This window comes from Hemibagrus wyckioides, linkage group LG03, assembly GCF_019097595.1.
Source record: "Hemibagrus wyckioides isolate EC202008001 linkage group LG03, SWU_Hwy_1.0, whole genome shotgun sequence".
NCBI classification, from domain to species: domain Eukaryota; kingdom Metazoa; phylum Chordata; class Actinopteri; order Siluriformes; family Bagridae; genus Hemibagrus; species Hemibagrus wyckioides.
The window spans coordinates 9,347,548-9,367,850 of NC_080712.1; the positions used below are offsets into that span (position 1 = coordinate 9,347,548).

Here is a 20,303-nt window from a genome sequence, read left to right on the forward strand (position 1 = left end):
ATATATATATATATATATATATATATATATATATATATATATATATATATATTATAGTCTAAGAATACCATAAGGCTAATATCTTGCGTTCAATACATCTGCTTTGTCATTTTCTGTGTAAACTCTAGAGACGGTTGTGTGATTCTTGAGATTCCCAGGAGATCAGCAGTTATGAAATACTCAAATCAACAGCCATGCCACAAAAAGTCATATAGATTCCATATTTCCCATTTCTCATTAACTGATTTTTTCCATTGTGCTGCTGCCATTTGACTGGCTGATTAGATAACAGTATGACTGTGCAGGTATAGCAGTGTTCCTAATAAAGTAACTGTGGCTTGGCTTCCAGGTTTAACCCAGAAAACTACAATATGCACCATGAAGTACAATACAACATTATTTACTTCAAAAAGATTTCATCTTTCAAATCTGCTGAAGGTTCAAGCACAAGCAGTCCTCTTTTATATAAATTTTATTTGTTAGATTAAATATAAATAATCAATCTCTTTATTTGTCCTTTCTTTGTAATCCAGGACAATGTTTCAGGCAAAGTTTTGGACACTTCGCCAGCACTTTGTGGGTTTTCCCAAGCACAGTGACTTTGAACTGAAAGAAGAGAAACTGCCAGAACTACAAGATGGAGGTCTCTGGCACACAATAAATCAACTATAATGATGAACTAGAGAACATCATGTACTGACTAAAAGAGAATTCGTTCGTTCATTCATCTTCAGTAACCACATTTTCATTCTCTGTTACATAATTTTCTCATAGTAAGACGAGATTTCTTTTAAAATGTTGTCTGCTAGGTAAATGATGACCATGATGATATCATGGACATGGTCAGCTGTGTATTGAAAAAGAAACACCACAAGGTGTCAGTAGTCTCACAATAAGCAGGCAGATGCACGTTAATACTTAGAAGCACTACTGCGAAAGCAGCTCTCCTTTCTGAAGGTCATTTATATTTTAGTGAATAATTAGATGAATAATTCAAATCATAAATGTTAAGATACACAGTAGTGCTGCAGCCCTCAGTGACATCCTGCTTTTATTAACAGGAGATCCTAATGTATCTAATGTTCCGTATAGGAAATATGTCAAAACAGGCATACGTCTCATGCATTATGCATATATATATATATATATATCATCTTGATTTGGTGCAGTTTTTGGAACCGGGAATTTGTGCTGATTTTGTTGCCTAGGAATTGATTCTCTGTTTGTGCATTTAAAAATTTCCTACATTTCAGGATCTCCCCTGCTGATTTGGTGCAAAATTTCCACAAGATCCACAGATCTTAAGGATCAAAACCCAGCAAACAGATTATTAGAGATATACCTTCTTAATAAAATGAATACAATATGTACATACTGAAAGTATCTTTTGAAGGTAGAAGGCAGGTAGATACATAGATTGCTAGCTTGCTAGATAGATAGATACATGGAACGCTAGGATAGTATATTGAATATTTTATTCATCCCAGAGGGAAACTTTTGGTGTAAACCAGCTAAAAGAATGAGTGACAACAATTTCCAATCTTTCCAATCTAATTAATAAACACACACACACACACACACACACACACAAAGCTTCTATTTTTAGATTTTATGTAAATTGACTATGAAATAGTTTTATGTCTGACAGGATTACCTTAAACTCATAATTTTAAAAGTAAATAAACAAACATACATACATACTGTGCACAATGCTGATATTTTGTATTGCAATTGTTTCAGAGGTGCTGCTGGAGGTGGTTTTCTTAAGTGTAGATCCATATATGAGGTCAGTAGAGCACCCTGTTACTTGCACTGATGTTTAGTATATGCTACAGTATTTTCGTTAATTAATTTATTTATTTATTAATTTATTAATTTATTGTCATACATTCGCAGGCCATTCAGCCGATCACGAATGAAGGAAGGAGACACAATGATTGGAACCCAAGTGTCCAAGTAGGATTTACATATTTATACCAGTGTATAATGTTTGCACACACACACACACACACACATACACACACAAATAGTGAAATAAATACAGAATTGAAAATTTAAGGAAAGGATTTATATCTGAGAACTGGTGCTTCTGCTTTAAGAAACAGAAAAGAAACTATTACTGTTGTAGTTGTACTGCTCTTATATTTATATTTGCCTACTATGATAATCCCTTATGTAACCAAAAAAAAAAAAGCCCTGTATCTCTGTTACTCCCTTGAGTATACTGAGAAAATGTAACAGACAGTCTTCCTCTAGCAAAAATGTAAATCCTCTGGCCCAAATACTGTAGAAGCACACACATTTTCAGGGCAATATTAGCAAAGGCCTGTACCTATGTACCTAGATCTTTCAGGCTTGTGTTTTTCATGCCACTGATTAAGACGCCTAACCTCAACTTATGTGAACTGTTAAGGCCAATATATGTCCCCCTCTTCCATTTATTCACAAGGTCCAAGAAAAGCTGTAGCTCAACAGCAAAGCTAATGCATGCATGGGAATTGCATATATAAAATGCTATAGTCCATTTACATTACATTTCTGGCATTTGGCAGATCCAGAGTGACTTACAATTTATACAACTGAGTAATAAAGGGTTAAGGGTCTTGCTCAAGGGCCTAGCTATAGCAGCTTGGCAGACCTCACAACCTTCTGATCAGTAGTGCAACACCTTAACCACTAAGTTACGACATCCCCAGTTAGGCCTTGTTGCAGTGCACAGATAGGACTGGTTAAAGTAGTGAATGTCCCATTGCTGACCTCTGATCATCATCGCGTAACTTTGGAAATGGCACAAATGACTAATTTTTTAAAAGTATTTTGATGCTGTACTGGAGAGACTGAGAATTAAACAGGAGCCCAGACAAACCAATTAAACAGATAGAACAAAACCCACTCTTTTAAGAATAAGAACACTTATTGACCAAAATCAGAAAATACGCTTTAACTGCTACGCTAGGTACATTTTAAGTAAGCAGGTTTTTTAGATCTATTCCCAGTTGAATGTGTTGAAATTCATATCTGTGCTAATCACCCAAACCCTACAGTGGTGAAGGATACTTGTTCTTGATTAAAGAATATGGACCCAACACACACTTTCTCTTTCTTTAGGGTAGTCCAGAGCAGAAATCCTCACTATCCTGTAGGCAGCTATGTAGTTGCAAACTGTGGCTGGAGGACACACTCTCTGTCTGATGGCTCTGACCTCAGGATGATTCACTCTGACTGGCCAAAGGATCTGCCTATGTCTCTGGCTCTTGGGACTGTCGGCATGCCAGGGTATAATTACACTGATGATCATGATCATGAATATTATATAAATATTGCTAGGGATAAAAGTGTTTTTTCTTGAATTTCTCTGTGCAGACTGACTGCTCTCTATGGTCTTGAGGAAATCTGTAAACTTAAGCCAGGAGAAACCCTTCTGGTTAACGCTGCAGCTGGAGCGGTGGGCTCTGTGGCCGGACAGATCGCCAAAATCAAGGTCATATTGTGTGAAGAACTTATTCAGATGAGTGAAAATGACTTTAGGGTTATTACACAAATCTGAATATTAGACATTCAGGGTCCAGACTATTCAAATTAGACCTGCCCATTCAGCTTTTTTAAAAATAATTCATTAAAAGTAATTGAATGTTTAACATTTCTTTCATTCTGCAGGGTTGCAGAGTGGTGGGCTGTGCGGGCTTAGACAGGAAGGTCTCCTATCTCAAAGAGCTCGGCTTTGACTATGCCTTCAGCTACAAGACCATCAGCTCCCTGAAGGACACACTCCTAGAGGCAGCAGCACAAGGATACGAATGCTACTTTGAGAATGTAAGAGCTGATGCATCTGAACATATAGAACCCAATTATCAGCAACAAGATGTTTTTAATGTATTAAATTTCATTATCTTTATCAGTTGTCCTAAGAGTATGCAAATAGTCACACCTGTACGTCATAGTACATATTTGGGGTGATGGTAGCTCAAGTGGTTAAGGTTCTGGGTCGTTGACTGGAAGATCAAGGTTCCAAGCTGCCAAGCTGCCACCGCTGGGTCCTTGAGCAAGGCCCTTAACCCCACCTGCTCCAGGGGCACTGCATCATAGCTGACCCTGTGCTCTGACACCAACCCCTAAGGATGGGATATGCAAAGAAAGAATTTCACTGTGCAGTAGTGAATATGTGACAAAGAAGGACAACTTAACTTACATGTTTCTCTATTAGAAATATTGTTTGTGCACTAATCTACTCTATCATCATTTTAAACAATTGGTAATGTTTTACATAAAAGTTCCCTTAACTAAGATTATTACTGCTTTTGTTACATTATTGTCCACACTAGTTACACCATGTACAATGTTTACATTGTTAACTAATGTTAAAAAAGTACCAAAACACATACTAATTTCCACTTGTTTAAAAGGTATTAAAATACAAGTTTAAAGTTCTAAAAATAAGTCCACATAAATTACATAACAAGGATGGGGACTGTGGCTTAGTGGTTAGCACATTGCACTGCTTTGCACCTCTAAGGGTTCCTACCTCTGCCCTGTGTACACGGAGTTTGCATGTTTTCCCTATGGAGGGGTGTTTCCTCCGGTTTCCTCCAGGTAATCCGGTTTCCTCCCCTAGTCCTGATTGGCATCTCTAAATTTTCTGTGAATAGACTGTGTGTGTGATATGGATTGGCACACTGTCCCATGTGTCCTCTGCCTGAGTCCTTGGAATAGATTCCAGGTTCCCTGCGATCCTGTGTAGGATAATCGGTTTTTTAATGGATGGATGGAAATTACAGAATGTAACTAAATATAGCTTAGTGTACTCTGGCTCTAAATATTGGAACTAAATTCAGAGTTCCACCAGTTAACAACTTTACTGAAAATCTTCATTATGGTGTTGATTCGCATTGAACACTAGTGTTCATTTTACTTATTAATGGTATGAATGTTGGTTAATACAGGTGTTTATTTGAATTATTGTTGCTAATATTGTTATGCTGTTTGCAATGTGTGAATGCAAAGCTTCAAGCTTTCTTCTTGTTAACTAATGCATCACATGTCACTTAAAAAAAAGTGTTAAAAGCATTTATTTAAAGAACTATGACTTATTTAAGGATCAGGATCATTCCTCTGTGTGCAGGTAGGTGGAGAGTTCAGCAGTGTCGCTCTGACACAAATGAAGGAGTTTGGCAGGATCGCTGTCTGTGGGAACATCGCCACCTACAACGACACCGAATTACAAACAGGTACACAGGGCTGCTGATCACACCAGTTCTGCCAGGATAGCACAAAATAAACAGGAATATAAAGTAGTTCAATTACCGTGTTCAATTTGAAGCTGAGGATAAGCATTACATACAATTCTCCATGTAAAACCATTCATTTCAAGTTTATTTACAAGACCCAGTATAAAGCACATTTCTCAATCCTTAGATCTTACAGTGTTTCACAATAAATTGTATAGAAATACTTTAGTGAGTGACAAAAAATGAAAGCTGTTTCTAGTCCTGATGTCATGTGATGTGTGTTACAGGGCCATACATTCACACTCTTATGAACATTAGGCAGCTGCGTATGGAAGGATTTATGGTGAATCGATGGATGCACAAAGACCATGACTCACTCCAGAGACTTCTGGACTGGGTAAAAGAGGTAAGAGAGAGAGAGAGAGAGAGAGAGAGAGAGAGAGGACGAAAGGTAGCATCTGGCTACCACACAATACAGAAAGACTTCAAAGGGTGCTGCTTAATTATAGTTATAGAGCCCATTAGAACCCATCTCATCACCATTCTCATGAATTTTGCAGCAGTTTTCAAAGCAGCTGATTAACATGTTATTGAATAGAACTTAATGAAATGCCCTGAACAGGATGAGTGTAACAGAGGAGAATCAAAGAGACCCGGTAAAGGACAGAATGGACGGTTCACGGCTCTAAATATGAAATCGCTTGTACATATGTGGGCAATCTGTCTTATTTACAATCATCCTTTGTATTCATTTCATGGCTGTATATATATACTAATATTGGCCTTTAGATTCAAGATTCAAGAATCTTTATTGTCATTTCAACCACATATAGCTGACGCAGTACATAGTGAAATGAAACAACGTTTCTCCGGGACCTGGTGCTACATAAACATACAACATACACTATATTGCCAAAAGTATTCGCTCACCTGCCTTGACTCGCATATGAACTTAAGTGACATCCCATTCCTAATCCATAGGGTTCAATATGACGTCGGTCCACCCTTTGCAGCTATAACAGCTTCAACTCTTCTGGGAAGGCTGTCCACAAGGTTTAGGAGTGTGTTTATGGGAATTTTTGACCATTCTTCCAGAAGCGCATTTGTGAGGTCACACACTGATGTAGGACGAGAAGGCCTGGCTCTCAGTCTCCGCTCTAATTCATCCCAAAGGTGTTCTATCGGGTTGAGGTCAGGACTCTGTGCAGGCCAGTCAAGTTCATCCACACCAGACTGTCATCCATGTTTTTATGGACCTTGCTTTGTGCACTGGTGCACAGTCATGTTGGAAGAGGAAGGGGCCAGCTCCAAACTGTTCCCACAAAGTGGGGAGCATGGAATTGTCCAAAATGTCTTGGTATGCTGAAGCATTCAGAGTTCCTTTCACTGGAACTAAGGGGTCAAGCCCAGCTCCTGAAAAACAACCCCACACCATAATCCCCCCTCCACCAAACTTTACACTTGGCACAATGCAGTCAGACAAGTACCGTTCTCCTGGCAACCGCCAAACCCAGACTCATCCATCAGATTGCCAGATGGAGAAGTGCGATTCGTCACTCCAGAGAACGCGTCTCCACTGCTCTAGAGTCCAGTGGCGGCGTGCTTTACACCACTGCATCCGACGCTTTGCATTGCACTTGGTGATGTATGGCTTGGATGCAGCTGCTCGGCCATGGAAACCCATTCCATGAAGCTCTCTGCGCACTGTTCTTGAGCTAATCTGAAGGCCACATGAAGTTTGGAGGTCTGTAGCGATTGACTCTGCAGAAAGTTGGCGACCTCTTCGCACTATGCGCCTCAGCATCCGCTGACCCCGCTCCGTCAGTTTACGTGGCCTACCACTTCGTGGCTGAGTTGCTGTCGTTCCCAAACACTTCCACGTTCTTATAATACAGCTGACAGTTGACTGTGGAATATTTAGGAGCGAGGAAATTTCACGACTGGATTTGTTGCACAGGTGGCATCCTATCACAGTTCCAAGCTGGAATTCACCGAGCTCCTGAGAGCGACCCATTCTTTCACAAATGTTTGTAAAAACAGTCTGCATGCCTAGGTGCTTGATTTTATACACCTGTGGCCATGGAAGTGATTGGAACACCTGATTCTGATTATTTGGATGGGTGAGCGAATACTTTTGGCAATATAGTGTAAGTTCAAACACAAAAAAACAACACAGAGCTAGGACAGACGTTTGTCCAAGCCACATAAAGTGTAAAGTGTGCAGCTAGGTGCAAACAGAGCAAAGACAAGACAGTGCAAAAACAATAAGTACAAAAAAGACAACACAAAAACACAGGACACTTAGTGCCGAAAAAAAGAAAAAGAGCATGTGCAGTGAAATGTAAATGAGATGAAATGAAATAAAATGATGTGCAATTTTGAGAAACTGTAGAAAAAACCATATAACTAATAACATATTGTTTATAACATATATATAGCGGCCCGACAACATGTATTGTGCAAAAATACAGTGCCATGTACATTTATTAGGAAGTTTCATTTTTAGACACTGTGGTATTTGATTGCTATTTATTTTCCCTGATTTGATCAGAAAATACAGAAGTCAGTAAATCCCCCCTATACTTCCTTGACACTGGGTCAGGAAACTAAGTAAATGTGGTAGATGGGAATAAGATGTGAAATGTGATCTCTTAAAAACAGGGATGGTCCTGATTGACTGTTTGTACTGTAGTGTATATTAACTATACACTATATTATATAAGTACTTTGTACTAAGTATTATGTATCAATATAGTATAGCAAAATAGAGCGTGATATTCAGAATGATCATTTTTGATCATTGTTTAACATAATAATCATTATAGACAGCAACAATTTAAAAGGAAAACCAAATATATGAAGTATAGAATCATACTTCAACAACGAACACTGTTCTTCACATGATATTCCCTCAGCTGTAGTTCACAACACATCAAAACACATCATTTTCATCCTCATCTAACTATTCATTGAGCCCTCTTGACCTGTGGATGAGGAAATTTCATTAACATTAAACAAAGGTGATCAGTTAAAAGAACTTTCTATTGATTTGCATTGATTTGCCACTATTTTTCCTTTAATCTGTCACCTGTTTGAATTTTTTCTTCTGCTCACCGTCATGTCAAGAAAAAAATACAGTAGTTTATTTTCAAAATATAATATTAATGTAAACATTTTATTAAGTCCTACAAACGTTTTACATATTAAGTAAATGAAGTAAAATCACTGTTTTGTTTTATATTTACACAATTATCTACATAACTAAATGTTCTGACTATTTTTCTACGGTTTCTCGTGTTCAACTGAGAAATTATTCCAAGCACAGTGTCAGAAACTAGTGCAAGAAAATTACAGCTAGTATTTTTGATCACAGCATGGATCCCTGATAGGTCCAGCTGGTGAGGAGGTCATGGGTTTGATAGCCAGGCAGGAAACCAACCAAGCCACTGCGCTCACAGTGCCAGGTCCAAGTTTGGATATAATGGGCGGGTTGCATCAGGAAGAGCATCTAGCATAATACTTGTGCCAAATTAAATATGCTGACTGACGATATGCTGTGGCGACCCCTGAGGGGTGCAGCTGAATGGAGAGCAACATTTTTGAGCACCACATAACATAAGGATTAAAATTAAGATCAATATTTGTTGGGATTTCCTGTATGTCACATTAAACACAACATGTGAGTCATGTAGGTCTCATTTCCTCCAATTTATCATGTGATTAATTTCTTGTGGTTTCGTGATTTGGTGTTTTAGTCACATGTTCTGATATCTTGTGATGTCCGAGACAGACAGAAGAGATAATTAAATACATTAAATACAGACAGGGACAAAACCAGTAACACTAAAATCGAATAAGAGACAAGGACGACATCTTGAATTAACCATGCAACAAGGAACAAAGCATCAAATCAAAGCACAAAACTGCACCTTGACACAAGTATAGACAATGATTAGGAATTATGAATGAGATAAAGCTTGATAAGTGAGAGTTCATGACCCCAAAAAGGTCAAAACTCTTTCTGTCAATTTTTACTTCCCATTTTATATTAAACCGTATTGTTCTCAGTACCTTTTTATCTGCTTTTCTGCTTGTTGTGTTTTCGCAGGGAAAGCTCCAGTGCAAGGAACACGTCACCGAAGGCTTTGACAACATGCCTGCTGCATTCATGGCTATGCTAAATGGAGCCAACACTGGCAAAGCTATAATAAAAAATATAAAAATAAAATATGAGCAACTCACAAACCATTGTCACTTTGTGTGTTTTCTAAATTCATTGGGTATATGTGTTGCCATCATACAGCGACATGGTCCTCAGCTTGATCTGAAGTTGAGTGAAAGTTAAAAAACTGTGCTGTTGATTATGGAGGTCAGAGAAGACTCTAGGCTGATGGGAAGTCTACAGTAACTCAAATATATACATTTTACAACCACGATGAGGAGAAATGTATCTCAAAGCGGACAACATGCTGAACTCTGAGGGTGATGATCTACAAGAGCAGAAGACCACATTGGGTTTCATTCCTGTCTGCCAGGATCAGGAATTAGAGGCTATACTGGTCACTGGCTCACTCAAACTGGACAGTAATAAAAAAATTTTAAAAAATTAGAAAAACATCACCTGGTATTGTTACCTAACTCTTCACTCTGGCACCAACATTCACTGAGGTCACATTTGATCTCATTCTGATGTTTCTGATGTAAACATTTACTGGAGCTTTTAGACCTGTATCTTCATGATGTCATACACTGTCCTGCTACCTCATGAATGCATGAATGATTTTTACTGTTTTTTCCCCAAGCAATAAAAGAGATCTAAAGCAATGTTATGTAGATCACATAAGTGAAGCTTTTTAAATATTTCACTTTTATCCACTCCAGACATTATTAATATTTTATGCTGTTTTTTTTTAATAATAATTGATCTGTAATATATTTTAATATATTTTAGAGTGTCTCGTTTTCTTGTGATTGAAGTATGTTAGTCTGGTTTAAATGTTTACTTGAATTTGAAATGAGTTCTTGCAATTTTCAACAAAAGCATTAAGAGACCCCCCCCACACACACACACACATCTGCTCTCTCTCTCTCTCGTGTGTGTGTGTGTGTCTCTTGGTCTTTTACGCAAACGGTATTAATGGTTTGTCAATGAGTGTAAGTGTGCTTCATGTCCACTTCTGATTATTTGAAATGTTTTCCGCTTCACATCCCGTGCTAGAATCTCATTTAGGTTTTGTCTCCTTGGAAACCCGGCTCATTTGATGCTGGTTCAAATGAAAGATAATAGTAACACGAATATAACCTCTCATCAGAGAACCACCTGTCAGTAGTTTGCTCCAGTAGCCTAACAGCTCGAAAATAAATCCATTTTTTTTGCACCATATTTCTGCACAAACTGAACTAAGATTCACTGGAAAAAGCTTTTATTTATAGAATAGCCCACACGGACCACACATGTTGCACGGGGCAATATATCTCTGCTGAGTTTTCTAAATCATTCAATTCATCTGCAAAGTATTAACTTGTAGGTTTATTGTGCATGTTTTTCATCATTTCTTAAAGAATGTTCTTTGTTAATAAAAGATGAACTTACTGGAAAATTATTTGGGTTTTTTTTTTTTTTTACAATGACATGGCATTGTGTCCCAGCTTCACAGTAGAACTTAAGTTTCTGGAATGTAACAAAGCCAGAAACTAAATCTGATCCCTTTCTTGGATTGTAATACTGGCTCCGATTTAACTGATAACACATTAAAGTAAAATAATACTTCTTGAGAAGTTTCTAAAGTTTCTAAAGAAGTAGATAAAGCTGAACTAATTTCTATTATGCCCTCCTTTAAGATTTTCTGTACAAAATATTTTGACTCGTTGAACTCTACCTACTAGTATTACTAACTACTCTTACTAACTCTCTAGTTACTAGAAATAAGAAGTGTATAAATCTCTTATACTAAAAAGGTAATGTGTACTTTACCATGTATGATAAAGGGAAACATGGAAAGTCTCCATTATGAGAGAGTGACTTTTGAAAACTTTTTTTTACATGTTACATGTATCCCTCATGTTTTCCATCAAATGGCATTGTCAATTTCTAAATCTAAAGTTTCTAAAAACTAAATCTGGTCAAATGTTATTAGAAGGCTAAAGTTGGCCACTATTTCAATTGATTTGAGAACGATTGTACCTTTGAAAGATAGTTCTTTTGTATTTACTTTGTCAGATTGGATCAGGGGTGTGCAAACTTCTCCACAAAGGGCTGTTTTAATCAATTGATTGAATCAGATGATTAAATCACCTGTTGAATCGGTTGCAAAAGATAGCCAAGAAGTCACAAGTGGATCCTGCTTGGATGAAATGAAAACCTGCACCCACACCGTCCCTTTTCGGCGATTAGATTCGGAAGATTAGACAGACCCTGAATTAGACAGAAAGCTTTCCAGAACGTTCCTCGTAGTAGAACAGGCTGAGATCAGTTATGAACCCAAGTGAATGCTGCTTGAAGTATCATGATGGAAACCTGGGTGTTTGATTATGCTACCAAATTTAAATGACATCTAAATCTTTATCTTACGTTGGGGGTTTTTACAGAGATGTCACCAGAAAATGAGTCATGTTTGTTGTAATATGTAGAGAGCCTGGGTTTTTCCCAGGGCTTATGCACATGATGTACTGAATCACGACCTAAGGAGCCATGGAGCTGATTGAGACACACCCTAGTGCTTTATATCCACAGTCTTTGCAGCTTTTTATTTCTAGAATGCTCAACACACCGCATATTTTCCGACAAACGTGAAATATTTTTTTGCAAACATTGTAATTAGGATAATCAAATGTCCTTCACATATCCCAATTTCCACTCATTTGTGTGAATGAACTATTATGACATAGCAACAAATCAACGGCGTGAGTCACAAGATGGCGCACTGCCCTGAAATGCAGCATTACATAACGTCACACTTTATGGCGGTGTTGCCATGTCCGCGATTAATGCGCAAATAGTAGACTTGATTGACATTGTTCTACATTTTACAGTAACTATACTATTGTACAGTAACTATACTCAACTGTAGTTAATAAGTAAAATATATTTTACTGTTTGTTCAGTCGGAGATAACAGTTTATTCATCTTTAATAAGTACTTTAACGTGGTCAGGGTCGCGGTGGATCCGGAATTACTGGTATATTTCATGACTTTCGCAGGTTTGGATATGTAGGAGGATGTATACTATATTGCCAAAGGTTTTGGGAAACCCCTCCAAATCATTGAATTCAGGTGTTGTTTTTCAGGGGTTAGCCTTGGCCCCTTAGTCCCAGTGAAAGGAACTCTTAATGCTTTAGCATACAAAGACATTTTGGACAATTTAATGCTCCCAACTTTGTGGGAACAGTTTAGGGACGTTCCTTCCTGTTCCAACATGACTGCACACCAGTGCACAAAGCAGGGTCCATAAAGACATGGATGAGCAAGTTTGGTGTGGAGGAACCATGCACATGAAGGTAATATGGAGTTGGCCCGCCTTTTGCAGCTATAACATCTTCAACTCTTCTGGGAAGGCTTTCCACAAGGTTTAGGAGTGTGTTTATGGGAATTTTTTGACCGTTCCTCCTAGAAGCGCATTTGTGAGGTCAGGCACTGCTGTTAGACGAGAAGGTCTGGCTCACAGTCTCTGCTCTAATTCATCCCAAAGATGTTCTATCAGGTTGCGGTCAGGACTCTGTGCAGTTCCTCCACACCAAACTCACTCATCCATGTCTTTATGGACCTTGCTTTTGTGCACTGGTGTGCAGTCATGTTGGAACAGGAAGGGGTCATCCACAAACTGTTCACACAAAGTTGGGAGCATGAAATTCTCCAGTATGCTGTTCATTTCATTGGCCAACCCCATGCCCTGAAAAACAATACCTGAATTCAATGATTTGAAGGGGGCGTCCCAAAGCTGTTGCCAATATAGTGTAAAGGTTTTTTTTATTCCGCGCACATGGCAACCTCTCTACACCGTTACTCGTATGAGGGGCGGGGCTTCTGGTTAAGAGCGCAGCGCGCGGCGCCAGCATTTCAGTTCTAGCGGCTTGAGGAGTTGCGCGAGGAAGTTTTAACTTCTTTGTTTTTAATCTTTAACAAACAAGCATCATGATCATCGTCATTGAGAACCAGGTAAGCACGCGCGGTGCAATCGTTTTGTTTGTTGCCTTGTGTTTTAAAACATTTCATGCGTCTTTCTAAAGCCATGCCCACGTTCATGCAGTTCTCCTCTGTCTCTCTCTCTCTCTCTGTGTGTGTGTGTGTGTGTGTGTGTGTGTGTGTGTGTTAGCTTTGGTTTAGTTTCCTAAACAAACCAGCCACATTCACGTAGCTTTAACTTAAAGGAGTTATGTGCATCTCGTCAAATCTAAATGAATTAAACATAACATTAGACGGATTATAATGAGGTCTAGATAGTGCTTGTGTACAAATATATATATTTCTGTTTCTCCTAGTAATAGTTTTAGCACCGGTGTGTGTGTGTTTGTGTGTGTGTGTGTGTGTGTTCGCCCTCATGTAAAATGGCGCTAGCTGAGTTCTCCAGTCTGATGGTCAACATGGGCTCTAAACCTCAACGTGCTGCTTTAAAAACGATAATAAATCGTATATCGATATGTAATCGATTAATCTTTAACACGTGGGGCCATTTAGTTCAAGTGGTATCCCGAATCTGTGAGCTTTTATTTTATTTTATTTTATTTATTTATTTTATCAAGATGACCAGCTATGCTAAGCTAACTCCCTTTTCATCAAGAACACAAAACGTCGATATTTCCTTCTTTTCTTTTTTTTAAAGGTTTAAGCAGTTATTCAAGTTATGCACATCTTCTGTATAGATATATTGGTCGATTTGTGATGATCATGAGATATAAACTTCACTCCAACTCCTTTTAAGTTTTTTTTTGTTTGTTTGTTTAGGTTTACACCCAAATAATTCATTTTTTTCCCCACCCACAGTTTACACACGTTTCGGTTTAAAAACACGCACACTTGATGCTTAAGTCTACTAATAAGGCTAAATTTGAAGAAACAAATGTCTCTTTCCACCTTTCTCCTTCATTAAATGAACAAATTCACGCCATAATAGCTGACACTGCTAACAGCCGGCACAGTGCGCGCGCGCGCTGCAGCTCAAGCACGTGGGTGTCAAGGAGATATGGGTGGGTTTTTTTGGGGGGGGGGATTTTACTAACAATTTCCATAGTAGGTAATAATAATCATTTATATGAACATCTGAGGATGTGGGCTTGGTGTAATGATTGTGGAGGTTGTTTGCCTTCAGACGTTCCCTTGTCCCATGACAAGCCCATTAACACACTGCATGTTTGTATTTTTCAAAAATGGGTTTTTAAGCAGGAAAAACTTTGAAATATTTATAAAAAAAAATTAGAATAAAATAATACTGAATAAATATTAGAATAAATAATATGCAAACGTCTGAATTTTCCATGGGCAAGCTTCAGGAATCATAAATTACTGTGTGTTGTAAATTTACAGTGTACAGGAATTAAGCACCACCAATATGGGTTTTCATTTAATCACCAGTCTAGTGTTTAATATTTTACTATTGTTTTGGATTTCTTGCCTTTTGTCATCATCCAGATGCAACAACTACATTATTTGCATCTTTGACATGAACATATTTTTTGTCTTTTTTATTGTGGAATATTGTGCATCTATCTATCAGGCATAACATTATGATCACCTGCCTAATGATGATGATTTAGTCCCCCTTTTGCTGCCACAACAAACTGATGCACTGTGTATTGACACCTTTTTTTTTTTTTTTTTATCAAAACCAGCATTAACACGGGCCAGCTTTCGAGCCCCATGTGCATCAGTGAGCCTTGGCTGGTTGCCGCTTCACCACTGTTCCTTCCTTGGACCAATTTTGATAGATACTGACCACTGGAGACTGAGAAACCCCCACAAGAGCTGCTGTTTTGCTCTGATCCAGTGGTCCAGCCATCCCAATTTGTCCCTTGTCAAACTCGCTCAAACTCTTACACTTGTCCATTTTTCCTGCTTCTAACACACCAACTTTGAGGACAAAATGTTCACTTGCTGCCTAATATATCCCACCCACTAACAGGTGCCATGATGAGGAGATCATCAGTGTTATTCACTTCACCTCTCAGTGCTCATAATGTTATAGCTGATCTATGTATAGTGTGAGTGTGTATATAATATATGCACATATGATATATAAAAAGATGTTCTGTCTATTGTTTGACTTTATTTCTAATCTTGTCTCTCTGCAGGAAGGCTTTAATAAAGCTCTGGCTGATGCAGGAGGCAAACTTGTTGTGGTGGACTTCACAGCCACATGGTGCGGGCCTTGCCAGGGCATCGCTCCCTTCTACAAAGTGAGTAAATCCAGCCTTTAATGTTGTTCAGTGCATCTCCTAACAGGCCACCTATTTACAGTGACAGCATTTTGGTAGACATCCAGACTTATGTCCTTTTATTCAACTGAGCTGGTTAAGGGCCTTGCTCAGGGGCCCAGCAGTGACAACTTGGTGGACCTGGGGTTCAAGCTTGCAACCTTCCTTTTGGTAGTCCAATGCCTTACCACTGAGGTACCACATCCCTATCATATACTTTTATATAATGGATGGAAGAGGATGCAGATTTCGAGGCACTAAAGCCCACTATTGATGATGTGGGCCTTGCTAATATCAATACCATAATGCTGTAGTAATTGTTGCAAGGATTACATTCTAGAAGGACATTGATGAAATGTATCTGTTTATCGAGTTCTCTGCAAGTGTCTAATTACTTCGACACCAGTGAAGTCTCAAACCTTTGTAACGCACATTTGAGACTTAGTCCTTGGAATCGATGGAAGTGAAAAGATGCCACCAGTAAATCTACTGGTGCTTTGTCTGGTTTCCAAGTCCAAATAAGAGCAGAAGTTTATACCTTTGGTTTTGAGAGAAATAAATCTTTACTCAATGTGTGTAGAGATTGTTAATAAACCATCGGAGCAAGGAATTTTACATTATTATATAATTTGTGTGAATACATGTATGTCAAAATATACATGTGAACACTTGACCATCACACTCGTGTGCTTGTTGAACTTTCCATTCAAGACTGAATCCCGCTTTGGTGTTTTAACAATTCCTGGGTAGGCTTTTCATTAGATGTTGGAGCGTGGCTCTGGGGATTTTGTTTTTATTCAGCCACAAGAGCATTAGTGAGGTCAGGCACGGATGTGAGCAGGGGTTTGTACAAAAAGATGTTCATTTGAGGTTTAGGTCATGGCTCTGTTTAGGACAATAAAATTCTTCTACTCCAACTTCCTCAATGCTTTCATGGACCGTACTTAATGCACTGTGGCCTTGTCATGATGGAATATCTTTAAGCCTCTTAGATCCAGTAAAGGGAAACAAATTTTACAGTATACAAAGATATCCTGTACAATTCCAAATTTGTGGCAATAATTTGGAACCAACATATGGGTGTGCACATACTTTTGTCCATATAATATTTGAGTAGTGTGTGTAATTAGATCTGTTTGTATGTGGTTTGGTTGCTGTGGGGCCCAGATGTCGCTTTGGGATTCACCAAGGTACATCCATCTACCACCAACAGGTGCCAAATTAGACTTTTACAATTATAGCCTGCAGCAGAAACCATTATCCACAGCTTACCTAAGCTGAGGTTTGTGGTCAGAGCCGGCTCTTTTTGAGCTTTGGGTGTGGTTATGGTTTTATCCGCATAGATGAAAATGTCACTAAGTCGATAGAATGTTGTTCTGCCTTGTTAGCTTTATATTGTGAAGAAACATAGTATTGCTTTTTTTTCTGATGGTAGTGGTCTCATCCAGGGTGACTCCTTCATCCACAGGTCATAAGCACTCAAAATATTCGATAATGGAAAATTGTGATTTATGGTATGGTCTTTAATTACCAAAATGAAATGCAACGGAACACCCATGGGAGTCCATCATCTTTCATCCATATCCCTTTAATGCTGCATGGAGGTTTGTTTTTTTCTTGCAGTGGGTATGTGGTATTTCCCTTAGCATTAACTCTGAGCTTCTCTTCAACCTGCTGCACTGTTTGCAGGGATGGTATTCATCAGCATCTTTACCAACGTGTTCATTTTTAGTCAGACATCTAATCCTTTACCTTCTCTTCCTCTTTTTCAGCAACTATCTGAATCGGCAGATAATGCCAACGTGGTCTTCCTCAAGGTAGATGTGGATGATGCACAGGTTAGTACTCACAGCTGATCTCACACCAGACTTTCATTCCAGTTCTGTAGTGTGTGTGATTTTGTTTGTTGTTTAGCGCTGCGTGTGTTTATTTAGATATAAACCTGTAGTAGGTGTTGGCTGAGTCATTTGACCAATAATGTGGTCAATTCTGTCTGTCGGTTCCCAGTACAATTGGGCTTCACTAAGAGAGATTACGTGGTGTTGATTCATTTTCATAATCACAAGACGTTTGTTTCTACCTTTCTGGTGTTTTCTAAAAAATATACTTAGCTTTGTTTCATAAAATATAAGGACTAGTAACCAAATTTAAGCCACCAAAACCTTGACCAGGCAGTTAGTAAGGATGCTCTAAAAGTACTAGTTAAGGCACATCTATGAACCTTTTTATTAATTCCTAAAAATAACACAAATAATGACTAGTGTGTATGTCTAACTGTATTTATAGTACAGATTTGTTCTGGATAATGTATCCGTGTTACATCCCTGTAGTTCTACATTCATCAACATCTGATGTTGCATTTAGACCGTTCTTCTTGTGATTCAGCTTTATGGACCATAAAAAGCCCTCCCTGCTTCGTTGGCTTTGTCGTCTAAATCTTGCTTCCGAGATTACTTCACTGCTATATTCTCAGCGTGTAAACCTTGAAGCACTGGAGAGATATCAGATATCCTAGCTAGTGTGTATGAAAGAACAGGAAATTACAGCTTCTACAGTGTTTTGGAGCACCGGCCTGATTACAGCGAAACTCATTTTCATGTTTTAATTTTTCCTTGAACAGAGACGAGCATTTAAATCCATGTGTTTGAGAGAGACATACTAAACCTTAAATTCCAGAAAAAAATATATTATGATGTTTTATAAATGAAAGCTATGTTGTATATGCTTGTGCATAGAAGTACTAAACGCTGTAATCAAAACTATTTTGTTTGAGTGTGAAAAGGACATGGAATTATGAGTCTTGGCACTGAAAGAAAAGTGAGTAAGATACCCCCATTTCCTTTTCTTTCTCCTCTTCCTCCTTCTTTTCCTATCTCCTCCCTCTAGGATGTGGCACAGTCCTGTGAGATCAGATGCATGCCGACATTCTACTTTTACAAGCATGGAAAGAAGGTGGGCTAGTTTCTATATCATGTTAAAACCCACACAAAAAGTAAAGCGTTGAATAGCCTGCCATCATTCTGGATGCATTTTAGCCGAGCCATTCACTAAAGTTTCCTGCCTCCATACAGTAGCTACGTCACTGTGATAATTGACTTGTTATTTCTGCTGCAGATCGAGGAGTTCTCTGGGGCCAACCAGACGAAACTGGAGGAGCTGGTGAAATCCCTCAAGTGAAGCCTGAATATCACTATAAATAAACTTGACTGAAATACTCAACAGCCGATCCCATAGACTTTTCTATCAAGCACTCATTGCATTGCGTAATGAACTTTTCATTCCCTGACAGATGAGTTGTAGAAATAGTATTTTCTAACAGATATGCCTTATTCAATTCATTGTTCATTGTTTAAACTTTTTTTTTAAACCATGTATCTTGAAACAGCTCATTAAAATCAGGTTTAATAAACACAGATCTACAGAATACAAAAACTACCATGTGGTTGTGGGGGTGTTTTGTTTTATTTTTTTGGGGTGGGTGGGGACATGCACTATATTGCCATTTTTATATATATATATATATATATAATTTTTTGTTTTGGGATGTCTGCCTTTACATGCACATGAATATAATAAGGAGTTGGCCCGCCCTTTGCAGCTGTAACAGCTTCAACTATCCTGGGAAGACTTTCCACAAGGTTAAGGGGAGCGTTTATGGGAATTTTTGACATTCCTCTAGAAGCTCCTTTCTGAGGTCAGACACTGATGTTGGATGAGAATCTCGCTCACAGTCCCCTTACTAATTCATCCCAAATGTGTTCTGTCGGGTTGAGGTCAGGAGTAGGAGTTCATTTCACTGGAACTAAGGGGCCGAGCCCAACCCCTGAAAAACAACACCCGAATTCAATGATTTGGAGGGGTGTCCCAAAACTTTCGGCCTTATAGTGTATGAGCTGTGCACAAACGGTATAACAATAGTTTGTCCTTATACTACCAGAAGTTTAATGAATGGTGAAGAAAGTCAGATGATTTGACTGAATTTGTTGCCAGTGAATGTGTACTAAAGGAAACTTTTACATTTCTGTCTCAAATCCCAGTCATCTCTTTTTTTGTAATTGGCTTTATGCTATTAGTTTTAGTTGCTCAATTTATGTGTTTCTTTTTTTTCCCTGACTATTTCTACTGGCTGGTTTTGACAACTATTTAAAGCTTTTTTTAAATGCAGCCAGAAAAATGACAAGTTTTTTGACTTTTAACATTTTCTCTACTATTAATATACTTTGACATTTCTAACTAAAAATAAATGCTGTTTTTATTTAGGGCATTTTTCTAACCATGCCTGCCTGCACAAATCATGTTGCATAATGAGCCAGTTTAACAAAGCCAGTGATGAATACAGACGGTCTTAAGAAATCTAAAACCTTTGCTAGCCAAGATTCTGAAGTGTTAGGTGCCTCAGTAAAACAATCGTACGCCTCACTTTGTCCGGCTGTTGGTGTCTATCAGTTTTGCTGAGTTGCATCAGTGTCAAGTAGACAATATTTCTTGACCTGATAAGAGCCTTGGGCCTGCTGAATAAATCGGCAGTTATTTTCTCATTGATAATATGAACAGAGGTCACTGGAAAGAAGGGAGGACGTTGGTGCTCGTGTTTACCTGCCATGAGTGACTTTTACCTCGGGGAGAGGAGATAGACTGATGTGGATGAGAGTGAAAACTTGCTTCATATTA

General features: G+C 38.4%; 2 protein-coding genes across 2 annotated transcripts; both read left to right on the plus strand.

The window, feature by feature from the left end:
• The first annotated feature begins 537 nt into the window (after positions 1-537).
• Positions 538-9,570, plus strand: LOC131347422 (prostaglandin reductase 1-like). The gene is made up of 9 exons (XM_058381454.1): positions 538-643; positions 1,741-1,786; positions 1,897-1,956; positions 3,109-3,276; positions 3,364-3,481; positions 3,658-3,813; positions 5,120-5,225; positions 5,513-5,631; positions 9,334-9,570. The coding sequence occupies exons 1-9, from the start codon at positions 538-540 to the stop codon at positions 9,568-9,570; spliced, it is 1,116 nt and encodes a 371-aa protein (XP_058237437.1).
• A 3,652-nt stretch (positions 9,571-13,222) lies between these two features.
• Positions 13,223-19,067, plus strand: LOC131345235 (thioredoxin-like). Its single transcript, XM_058378043.1, has 5 exons — positions 13,223-13,380; positions 15,510-15,614; positions 17,405-17,470; positions 18,519-18,584; positions 18,747-19,067. Exons 1-5 carry the CDS (start codon positions 13,357-13,359, stop codon positions 18,807-18,809), a joined length of 324 nt encoding a protein of 107 aa, XP_058234026.1. The 5' UTR covers positions 13,223-13,356; the 3' UTR covers positions 18,810-19,067.
• Positions 19,068-20,303: the final 1,236 nt, after the last annotated feature.